This window comes from Musa acuminata, chromosome BXJ1-5, assembly GCF_036884655.1.
Source record: "Musa acuminata AAA Group cultivar baxijiao chromosome BXJ1-5, Cavendish_Baxijiao_AAA, whole genome shotgun sequence".
NCBI lineage: Eukaryota > Viridiplantae > Streptophyta > Magnoliopsida > Zingiberales > Musaceae > Musa > Musa acuminata.
The window spans coordinates 37992501-38004471 of NC_088331.1; the positions used below are offsets into that span (position 1 = coordinate 37992501).

Sequence of the window (11971 nt, forward strand, 5' to 3'; positions counted from 1 at the left end):
CTACAATAGAGGAGAAAGCTGTAGCATAGGTGCAGCAGAGGAGGTAGCTGCAACAAAGGAGAAAGCTGCAACGATGCTATGGTAGAGGAGGAAGTTGCAGCAAGAGGAATTTGTAGCGATTTGGTAGAGAAACCTACAACGATTAGCTCTTAGCAAGAGCTGAGGATAGATAGTTGACAGCTAGGCAGCGGGCGCGATTGATGCAGATCACAGCTTGATGAAGACGATGCTACGGCGGCGGACAACCCGAGCCTAGGGTCGGTGCAGGCGACGCCGATGAAGAAGAAGGTCGCATGAAGGAGAAGAGGGAAGGAGCAGGTAGGGGTTGGAGAGGGATCCACTATTGAGGGCGAGCAAGGCCACACCAAAACAGGTCCAATAGAAGATAAAAAGAATTATTAAAGAAGTTTTTTTACATTGAAGCTATTCTCCCCTTATTTATACAGATTAAGAGGAAGAATTTCCCTCAACAGAGTAGAGAGATTTCCTCGGGATATCTTACCAAAGTAAAGAGATTTACTCCACTTAGCCCAATGCACCTAATGGATTGGTCCATGAGACAACTTCACGAATGGCAGGAGTAATATATTTTGAGACCGATACATGGGTATTTTGGGTATTATATGAAATAAAAGATACTATTTGAGAAAAACAAAAACATACTCACCTTTTGAGAAAAATAAAAAAATATTTTTGAAAAATTACCCAATATAATTTGTGATATTCATACAATATGATAAAAGTTAGAATAATATTATAGATGAACGATAAAAAGGTAGAATAATAAAGTAGATGATCGAATATCAAATCTTAATGTGATGTTGTCATTCACTCTTGCATGAATTTATGCGAGAACAAGGAGTCGTGATCCCTATAATTTATGATTAGGTCTTTAATTATAAAAAATAAAAAATAATATTAATCATCTATAGAATCATAAAATTAATTTTTATATTTTTAAAAATATAATAATTATTTATCAAAATTAAGAATTTTTTAAATAACATAAACATTTAAATTATTTTAGTAAAAGTCTAAGGGTACTTTCGTCCAAATAAGAAAAGATAAAAAAACTAATAATGTGAACTTTTTCCGTTAAAATGCTGTATAAAAATCTGGATAGATGTAAATCCTTCTTCGTATTATCTGAAAATGGTAGAAAATAATTGAATTTGATGTAATCATTCTTTAATATTTTCTCAAGATGGTAGTGAATGATTGATTGTATTTAATGTAGTCCTTCTCGTCATAACAATAAAAAAAGAATAAATTCTTAGAAAAATAAGAAAAGAACACTACAATTCATCTATTAAGCATTAATAGAATATTATAAGGAAAACAAAACGTAATAGTAATGGTAGGCGGTACTGCCAGAGGCATCCACGTGGCTTCTGATCAACCACATAATTGATCCGAATCAAGTGATTGCACTCGTATTCATTGCGCCTTATGACGACATACATCAAACGTAACACATCATGAGTAATACCTCAACATTCAATCGAGTACCTTCTCACTCTTCGACCTAGTACGATGTACTTCGGAAGGTCCAAGGTGGGACCTGATGTGCTGACGAATCACATGGCAGGTCTTCGGAGAGGTATTCCAAATACGAAAATGTAAAATACCTCAACAGAACCTACTTTCCCTACCCGCCGATCAGTTAATCATTCCAACCACTCAATCGGTGGGACCATTTTCCCAGTCGTAAGTAGGTACGCGAATTGGGTAAGAAATTAACATGCGGAAAGCATTTTTTTGGTTCAACAGTACTTTTACTTCCGAGACTGCGCCTCCTATATCTCCTCAACGACACCCTCATCGCCCACCTATCTCCCGCCACCAGCCACCGCGCCCTCTCGGTTCTATAAATAAACACCTCCCTCGCCCTCCTACCTCCTTAGGAGGGACTTCTCTTACTACAGACGCCTCTCTCTCTCTCTCTAGCATTTCCTTTCACGCCTCAACATCGTCGTTGTTACTCCGAAAAAGGACGGAGAAGAGTTCGAGAATGGCCCTCGCCAGTGGCACTTCCCTCCTCCCCCGCCACCAGCCCCTGCTTTTCTCCTCTTCCTCCTCCTCCGTCTCCCGCTGCGCCTTCCCCGGCTCCTCCCAGGCTTACCTGCCGTCCCTCGTCCACGCCGGCCGGAGGAAGGCTTCCGCCTGTCCCATATCAGTCGTGAATGCCGCGGAGGCCTCCAAGGTGAAAACTAAGGAGCCGGCGTTGGAGGAGAAGCTGCGGAGGTGGTCGGTGCATAGCTGGAAGGCCAAGAAGGCGCTCCAGCTGCCGGAGTACCCGACCATGGTGGAGCCGGAGTCGGTGCTCCACACGATAAGAAATTCCCGCCGATTGTGTTTGCCGGTGAGGCCCGCAACCTAGACGAGCGCCTCGCGGATGCGGCCCTCGGCAAGGCGTTCCTTCTCCAGGGGAGCGACTGCGCCGAGAGCTTCAAGGAGTTCAACTCCATTAACATCCGGGACACCTTCCGGATCCTCCTCCAGATGAGCGTCGCCCTCTTGTTCTGCGGCCAGATGCCCGTCATCAAGGTGAAATTCGATCGACATAAAACCCTAGCATTCACATCGCTTGCGATCTCACCGGTTCTGGAGTTTGTGTTAATGTTCTCGATCTGGGGATTTCCAGGTGGGGAGGATGGCGGGGCAGTTTTCAAAGCCGAGGTCGGAGCCGTTCGAGGAGAAGAACGGGTTGAAGCTGCCGAGCTACAGAAGGGACAACATCAATGGCGACGCGTTCGACGAGAAGTCGAGGATTCCGGATCCGCAGAGGATGATCCGGGCCTATTGCCAGGCGGCTGAACCTCCTCCGCGCGTTCGCCAACGGTGGGTACTCCGCCATGCAGCGCGTCACGCAGTGGAACCTCGACTTCACCGAGCACAGTGAGCAGGGAGACAGGTAGGCGACCGTCAGTCCCTGTCTCATCAATTTATGGCGGTCGTCTTGCATTCGCCGTGAACAAACATCTCGACTTTAACCTGTGTTATTTGGGGAATAAAAAGGTCCTTGTAAGGTCTTCTGACTGAAGTCACAGTGATGTTTGTTTTTATGCCGCTGACAGGTATCAGGAACTGGCCCACCGGGTGGCCGAGGCCCTGGGGTTCATGGCTGCAGCCGGGCTTACGATGGACCATCCCATCATGACAACCACTGAGTTCTGGACCTCCCATGAATGCCATCATGACAACCACTGAGTTCTGCACTTCCGGCCTCCATTATGATTGTTCGGCCCACTTCCTCTGGGTCGGAGAGCGGACTCGCCAACTTGACGGTGCTCATGTCGAGTTTCTTCGAGCGTTGCCAACCCTCTGGGCATCAAGCTGACCTTACTATTCACTGCGGTAGAATGATCTCCAGTTAAATACTAATTAGTTCACGCTCAAAGCTATTTTGCGAAACCTGGAACATGATAGTGCTAGTGAAGCTTAAAATCAATAGTGATGAAGATGCCGAACTCCTCCTAATTGAGAGATTTATTCACTGTCGCATCTCCTCTAGCTCCTTCAGTGAACATTTTGCAAATCTAATTGGATACTTGGTGGATGATGTAGGTAAGTGACAAGATGACCCCATGGAGCTCGCAAGTTGATTGATAAACTGAACCCTCAGAACAAGCCGGGGAGGATCACGGTGATAACGACGATGGGGGCAGAGAACATGCGGGTGAAGCTGCCCCCATTTGATCCGAGCGGTTAGGGGAGCTGAGCAAATTGTAACCTGGGTCAGTGACCCCATGCACGGGAATACCATAAAGGCCCCCATGTGGTCTCAAGACTCAACCTTTCGACTCAATTCTGGTACGTTCGCATGTTTAGCTTTTAGGCTAATTAGATATTATGTCATGTAATTAGTTAACTTTAATATCTTTAACTTTTTATATTTTTAAAAATTATATTTATAAAAATAAAAAATTTTATTTTATATTTTCTTATGCTGTTGATTCTACTAACAAAAATACTATAAGATTTATCATTGAGCATGTGCGTGCTCACTTTGTCTTATTTTGATTTATTGCTGAATATATATGATATTTTCGTCAAGAAAAAACGAGATTAATAGGAATAGTAATGTAACTTTTAAAAGTACATGGATCGGAATACTAAAGATAACTAATTATAGGGGATAATATATAATTTTTTTGTTTTTAGTTTTTAGTTATGAATGTTTAATAAATAATCTATAGGTCAAAACATTGACGTATACATTTTGCCATAAATAAATATATATCTTTAATGAATTCATAAAAGGAGATTAAGGTATAATATTAAGTGAATTCTTTTTTACCTAAAAGTACTGTCTTTACAGTACCTTTATTGCCTAAAGGTACTGTCTTTTAACTCATGATATAACGAGAGCCTGATGACATTTTCAACATTTCTATCTACTATGGATAACATTATGGCTCATAATAACATTAAGAATAATGTACAATGCTGGATTAATGATGGCCTGGTGACACTTTCAACATCATAGCTTATGGTTGCACACTTCTTAGATAGTGGCAGGGATGTGGCTGGAAATTTTAGAGCTTCCATTAGCAGTAATTATAGTATTGCGAATTCCTTAGGCTGAGGTCCGGGCCTTCTTTGATGTCCATGAGCAAGAAGGAAGCCACCCGGGAGGTGTTCGAAGAAGAGTTAGGGTGCTATGATGTCGGAATGGTTTTAGAGAATTATTCTTTCTTCTGGATGTGTCCTCGCATGATTTTTGATATAAAGCTACCAAATTATGTAGCTGAGGCAAAAGTCTTTGTTCTTCTGGGTGGGTGGGGTATTTTTATATCAACTCTGTGAAGAACAAAACAAAATGAAGGTTGACTGATAAAAGAGCATTGAAGTTTAACAATAAATACTAGACGAAAATATTATTTTATAGATCTTGGAGCTAACACAATAGGAGAAACTTGAATGATCTTAAAAGACATTTATGAATGTTTGAAGATAAAATTGAAGATATTGAGATAAAATCAAAATTCAAACTGTGATGTGAATAGTATTGATTTTATTGAGATAGATGATTTTGTTGGATTATATGATAAAGAAAGTTAGATATACATACAGATGATTATGCTGATCAGATTGATTTTATTTTTGAACTTCGGCTTAAGAAATCTAATAAGATTAATTTCAAACAAATTAGAATTTTATAATTGATCAAAACAAATAAGAGAGATCGAGCATATGAATAACTAATATAAATTGCATGACTCAAAATTTAAAGATTCTAGAAGAAATTAACGATATCAAAGGAAATTATATCAACCTTCAAGGCTTTCCATAATATTTTTTTTAGAGTTCAATGTAGGAGAGCATGTTAGAATATTAGATCAAATTTTGTGATTAGATATAATTTTGATTTATAACTCTTACTCAAGATATAAATATCTATCATAATTATAGTAAAATTATTGAGTTTATTCTTCTTCTACAAATAGATGTTTATATAACACTTTAGATATATAATTGAAAAAAAAAGATAGATCCAAAGGGAGACCTAGAAATCTAGAGATTTTAAATTATTATATTTGATATAGATTTTTTAGTTTTGAGATGTGTTCTATATTTGATAACAATTTTGCCCATGACGAAGTCTGAAAGAGCTACAACAGCACTGCAAAAGGCCACATGATGGATTTCATGAGGTATGAAGTAGACAACAGCAAAGCAGAACACCAAATAATTAACACACACTGATGAAGATATAATTTCCGTATCATGAGTTAGGAAAGAGATATAATAGCACTGCAAAAGACCAAATGGAAGATAAGCAACCATGAGGATATGTATCTTCCCCATCATGACATGTGAAAGAGACATAACACTACTACATTGGACCAAACTATAGCATATATATATATATATATATATATATATATATATATAATCATAGTGAAGCCATGGAATGCTCAAGCCATGGTTTCAAAGGACGACTGTTCCATGACATGCTTGGATTTCTCAGGAGCTTTGACCATTAGAGACTTGAAGATGGGCTTCAACTTCTCCACAGTCTTCACAATTCCCAGGAACATGAGCCTGTAGAGTATGACCATCCCAAACAAGATGGCAAGATCGACCCACTTGGAGTGGCCCATCTCAACTTGCCATGTCTCCCTCAAGATCTCATCCCCAGTGATGGTGGGAGGCCCCCCAGCTTGGTTATTGGGAAAGATCAACCCCAGGAACTCATTCTTGTAGAATCCTTGGTTGGCATACTTGTGGAATGCAATGTAGTACATTGGGTACCTCCACACTGGCTTGGGTAAGTCATTGGGCAACCTAAAGAAGCCTCCATTTAGCATCATCACTCCTTGGATCCCTGCTCCAGTGATGATGCCCATGAGGAAGTCTGGGACGATGCTGGCTACGATCATCATCAACCCCTCCACAAGCATCATGCACATGAACAGCACTAGAGAGAAGTAGACGAAGTGGTCGATCGACTTCTGAAGTCCAACCAAGTAGTAGGCAATGGCTCCTGGTACCACAGAGACGAGAGCCAAGTATGGAGTTGCAGAGAGTGTGTTGGCGATCGTGAATGCAGACACTCCATAATGTCCATTTAATCTTTCTCTTCCAAATATCTGGATTCGACACGTCAAACCATTAGCACTGTTCTAGCTTGTTTGTACTACATGTTCATTCGAACAAGATGGACGATTTTGGCTCATAAATTTTTGCTAGTAAGAACTCAAACTAACCTTCATGTCCTCTACAAACGAAGGGAAGCCTCCAATTGCCATGAAAGTTAGGAATGAAGCTATGAACATGAGCATGGATCCTCTTGCCTGACAACAATCAGAATCGAGATGATTATAAAAGAGGTTTGGGTACGAATATACCAAAACATGATGGTCATCGATCTGGATACCTGAATCGAACCATAACCGTGGCCAACATCATGAAAAATGGTGCCCACACAGAGGCAAAGGGCGATGTAGATGGCAAATCTCAACCAGTAGTAGCCCAAGTCCCTGTACATGTTCACGAAGGATCTTCTCGTGAGGACAAGCGACTGAGTTATGAAGCTTGCCGGGTTCCTCTTCTTGACCAGAGCTCCTCCCTTCATACACAAGTCAAGGGATGGTGAATTCACATGCTGTGGGAAAGCTACCATGAACAAAGATGATGTTACTTGCTGCGATTACCATGCCGCGGATATCTGCTATTTGCGTTGTTACTTGCTGTGAGCTAACTGAGGATCTGTAAGACTTTACGAGGATCTCGATTGCTTCTGCAGTGCTTCTTGGATTGGACTGGTAATCTTCTTCGATATCCTGTCGGTGACCGGGTCACCAGTGCAACGTTTATATATAACTTGTTCTCGCTTCATCAGAATGAAAGAAATGAATGACACTGACCTTGTCAAAGTCTTTGTTGATGGTCCTGAGATAGTGGTCGGAAGGATTTCTTAGAGGAGGACAGGGGAATCCATTCGAAGCAAAGAACTGGAGCAGAGGCAGAGTAACAACACTGGTTAGAACATGACCTCGTCCTTCTTTGGATTGCCAAATAATTTTTCCTTGATAGTTGACTGTAGAATTACTGAAGACTGGAAGGTCTACCTCATTAGCCATGGACGCAGCGCCAAAGAATACTGTCCTGCCATAAGCCAGGAGGCAAAGGCCGTGGAAGAGCTCGAACACCTCGCTGCTGGGCTGGTGAATGGCCGCCACGACGGTCATCCCTTCCCGTCGAGCCAGCCTGGTGATGCGGTCCATGACGTGGTAGGACGCGGCGCTGTCGAGACCGCTGGTGGGCTCGTCGAGGAACAGCAGCTGAGGCCGCGTCAACAGCTCGATGCAGATGCTCACCCTCCGCTTCTGCCCGCCACTGATGCCCTTGGAAGCCCACCCTCCGATTCTGGTGTTCATGGTTCCTTCCAGCCCCATCTCCCGTATCGTGGCCTCGGCCCTCTCTCTCTTCTCCGACCTCGACATGGAATCCGGCAGCTGCAGCTGCGCTGAGTAGTACACGGCCTCCCTCACCGTCAGCGTTGTCATGAGTACATCATCTTGAGTTACATAAGCCTGAGAGAAGAACAGCTGTTGAGTACTCAACTACTCCAAGAACTGAATCTAATCGAAGACTTTTGAGGAGGACCTCTTTGTACATACCGAGGATCCAAAGGCGAGCTTCTGCCTTTGGCCATTGATCAGGATGTCTCCTTTCTGACTCACACCAGATCCCAGCCTTCCTGATCATTTAGCCCGCATATGAAAGTATCAGATACAAATATTCACATCTACAAATAGATCCTATAGGAAACTGAAGAAGGTATCGAATGTGATGACCTGCTAATGCATCAAGAAGTGTAGATTTGCCACAACCAGAGGGTCCCATGATGGACAACACCTCGCCAGGCCGAGCGCAGCCAGTGATGGCAGAGAGTATGGAGACGCGCCCACCTTTGCGGTCGGGCGCCGAGACCCAGAGATCCTCCCAGGTGAGGAAAACGCCTTGCTGCTCCCTTCTCCCGTTACTGCCGACCTTACGGGCGCCACCGCGCCTTTCACCGCCTACCTCCTCCGTCGCGAGTTGGTCATCCTGACGAGGACTTGGGCTCAGCGGCGGCGGGGTAGTGGGAACATAACCGAACGGGAAGGACGCCTCATCGTCGCCAGGGGAGTCGATGCCATGCATCTCGATGTCGTCGCCAACCGCCGCCGTGGCTCGAAGGCGGAGCGGCCGGGTCGGGCTCGGACTCGGAGTCCATCTCGGCACACTCGATTGGGAAGCCATGGAAGCTTGTGGATTTGGCGTGAGGAGCTGCCTGTGACGAGACCGGAGAACCGAGGCCAATAAATAGACGTGGAGTCTGCATGGGTACAACGTAGGGTGGCGTGGCGGGTAACACCGTTCCTACTTGGAAAAAAGTGGTGGAATGTGGTGGCAGATGTCATAGTCTCTTGGATGATGGATCTGTCCCTTTAATAGTTTAATAAAACACTAATTAACTAATGAAATATTTTAGAAAAAAATTAAATAAAAAAATTAAAATTAAAATTAAGAATTGAAACTATTTAGTTCTAATTTTAAATTTGATATATATAAAATTACTAATTTCAAAATTAGAATTGTCGATTTTGGAATCAAAACTATCGATTCTAGAGTCATCGAGGTTAGCTTAGCCAATGAGTAGTAAATGATAGTTCGGTTCGAATCATAATCGAACTGGAAATTGAACTGAGTCAACGATTTAACGAATCTGAACTGAACTAAAACCACATGTGCTCGGCTGAGAAGTGAGAGAAATTAAATCCTTTTCTTCCTTAATGTATAAATAGAGAGCACCATATCAAACACAAACATCTTCTTCTTCTTCGTTTCATTTTTAACATATCCCCCTTTTGCTTTACTTGTGGTAGTATTATTGCCCGTTCTAACCAGATGTGCTGTTGCTGCTGCTTGACATGTCGTCGTCGCAACGACTTGGGGATGGAGAAGCAACCGATGGATTTAAATGCGAGATTAAGGAACAAACGTTTACCTTGACTGGGTGCTGCTGCCGCCGGCTGCGGCGACTGGCTTGAAAGGTCGCAACCACGACGTTCCTCGGCACGCTCGCCGCCCCCGACCCCACACGCTAGCCATCGTCAGTGATGACCTCAGTCGCCTCTCCTCAAATGCTTCACATCGTCGTCTTCGGACGCTTCGTGGCGACCGACGGCGAACTCGTGACGGTGGCTGGTTTGACCCGCAGCTGGCTTCGTCAGCCACGGCATTCAATGGCTACTTAAACTCACTGTACATATAGAGTCCGGCGCTGTCGTTCAAATCTCGCGACTCGTTACGTCGGAATGGCCTGTTCCTGCTTCAGTGGATCGAGCTGCAATCGTCGCGCCTGCTAAGACTTGAATGCCCTTCAATTCCTTATCACGACCTTGACTTGGAAGGCTGACGGATGTGGTTGGGAATTTATGAGGTTTAGGAGGCCACAAAACACACACACACTCTCTCTCTCTCTCTGTCGCTATACATATATAATATCTTCATTACTCTCTAAACCAACTTCTGTCCTTAGACCGACAAAAAATCATGTCCTCCTCTCTGTCAAAAACTTTTGTAATATATATCGATTTAAGCTAAAAGTTTAAAATTTTAAATTATAGACTAAATCTAATATATAATATTATTTTTTAATCATAATTATAAGATTATCCTCTTAGAGTATCTTTTCATGTCATACACATAAATATTTTTAATATATATTTTTTATTAATATGTGAGGTTTAGGATCTTTCCTTTTACTCCTCAGAGTTTAAACTTTACCTTTACATATTTTCGTATAAAGCAACTCATTCATTTGTATCTACTTATACCCATAGTAGTATGACTTATTTTCAGTCAGCCAGACTAGAACTCAATCTTCTTTTTTTTTTTCAATTTTTTTTAATTTTTGACTTATTTAGATCAAATTTTTGGTCATCTAGAGTATCATATTAGTAATTTTATAATAACTAGTCCAAGTCATGATGAATATATATCAAGTCAAACACTAATCAACACAAAAGTTTAAGCTTTTAGATTATAAGCCAAACCTAATATACGTAATATTATCTTTTTAATCATCGATACGAGACTATCCTATTAAGATATCTCTCTTCATCTTACACACATGAATATGAATATATATATATATATATATATATATATATATATATATATATATATATATATATATATTATGATTTATGGTGTAAATAAAATTAGCTACATCAAAGAGTTAAACTTATGATACAAACAAAGTTACCCATACTACTAACTAAGTTATGGTTACGAATAAAGTTGATATCACCACCTATCCTTATTTAGGGGAAGACAATTGAGCCACGTATAAATAAGAGAAGAATGTTAAAAAATATTCATATGAGGAGAGATTATAAAAATGATTGAAAGAATAGTATGTAGATATTCAAACTAGTCAAATTAATATGTATGAAGTCAAACACCAATTCAACCCACAATCTAATAACTTAAGCTTGAAGAAGAAAAAAAATGATTGAAGAAAAAAAAAAGTAAAAAAACGATAATTGAATAAAAAAAGAGAGAGATTTAAGTGAAGATGAGCTTAGAAAAATATGTGAATATAGATTAAAAATAAACTAAGAGAATAATTTCAAAAAAATAAATAATAAATATTTAAATTAAACCCAAAATCTAATAGCTTAAGCTTAGGATCTTCACCATTTTGTTGGCTTACTTAACACATAACACCAAGGAAAATGTTACTTGTTGCTTAGTCTTGTTCGACAAGATATATGGCGAAAGGCAAAGTCTTTCGGAATCGTCTATTCTCATTGCAATAGATTAGTAGTTTTCTTTGAGTTGATCGTATCCCAGTAACTTGGAATACCCATTTCCTCTAGAATGATCGAAAGGTTTGCAGACGAAGTGACAGATGATAAGACTGCAGGATCTGATTAAATTAATTCCTCAAAAGTATTTGGTGGACTTCATTTCAATGTCTCTGACATCATCAAGAACTCATTACTTCCTCCTTAGTGTATTAAAATTGATTGTGACACCAGATAATAAGAATTCAATTGATCAGAGCTGTCAGGCAGGTTGGGTAAAAGTTTACCTCTCAAATTTCATATCTCAAAGGTTTGGCATAGCGATGGAAGCCATAAAATAAGACTGCAATGACAAACTCTAAAGTCTAAACATAGTCGGGTCATCCATCAACTTTTTTGAGGTCTCATGGAATGTTCTTAGTCTTGCATGTCTCCTTCTAAACAAGAAAATATATCCTGGAATGTTGACTTTAAAGTCTTGCCAAACATAATTCTTGAGGTCTTATTAGTTTGTGGAATAAAAGGTATGGCGTTAGACCTTTTCATCATGCCTTCTTTCGTCTATAAGAACAAATATTTTGAATAAGTCACTCGTTTCAATTTCTTCCTGAAACATTTCTTTTGTAAACTCGATATAAAGAAACATATTTTCGTCAAGTTTT

The 11971-nt window shown here is 40.9% G+C and overlaps 1 protein-coding gene and 1 pseudogene across 1 annotated transcript; one reads left to right on the forward strand and one right to left on the reverse strand.

The window, feature by feature from the left end:
• The first annotated feature begins 1856 nt into the window (after window positions 1-1856).
• Window positions 1857-3366, forward strand: LOC135673947 (phospho-2-dehydro-3-deoxyheptonate aldolase 1, chloroplastic-like; annotated as a pseudogene).
• Window positions 3367-5709: 2343 nt separating this feature from the next.
• LOC103974320 (ABC transporter G family member 1) lies at window positions 5710-8806 on the reverse strand. Its single transcript, XM_009389120.3, has 8 exons — window positions 8307-8806; window positions 8130-8209; window positions 7578-8042; window positions 7374-7460; window positions 7161-7289; window positions 6884-7075; window positions 6714-6800; window positions 5710-6596 (listed from the first exon to the last, which is right to left on the reverse strand). Exons 1-8 carry the CDS (start codon window positions 8752-8754, stop codon window positions 5922-5924), a joined length of 2163 nt encoding a protein of 720 aa, XP_009387395.3. The 5' UTR covers window positions 8755-8806; the 3' UTR covers window positions 5710-5921.
• Between the last annotated feature and the right edge of the window lie 3165 nt (window positions 8807-11971).

What these genes read in the sequence shown, in the direction of transcription:
- LOC103974320 (XM_009389120.3), bottom strand. Translation starts at nt 8,754, where the DNA reads ATGGCTTCCCAATCGAGTGTGCCGAGATGGACTCCGAGTCCGAGCCCG. An exon ending in CTGCGTCCATGGCTAATGAG is followed by an intron (nt 7,461 to 7,577) that starts GTAGACCTTCCA and finishes CCTCTGCTCCAG; the next exon opens with TTCTTTGCTTCGAATGGATT. An exon ending in ACGGTTATGGTTCGATTCAG is followed by an intron (nt 6,801 to 6,883) that starts GTATCCAGATCG and finishes GATTGTTGTCAG; the next exon opens with GCAAGAGGATCCATGCTCAT.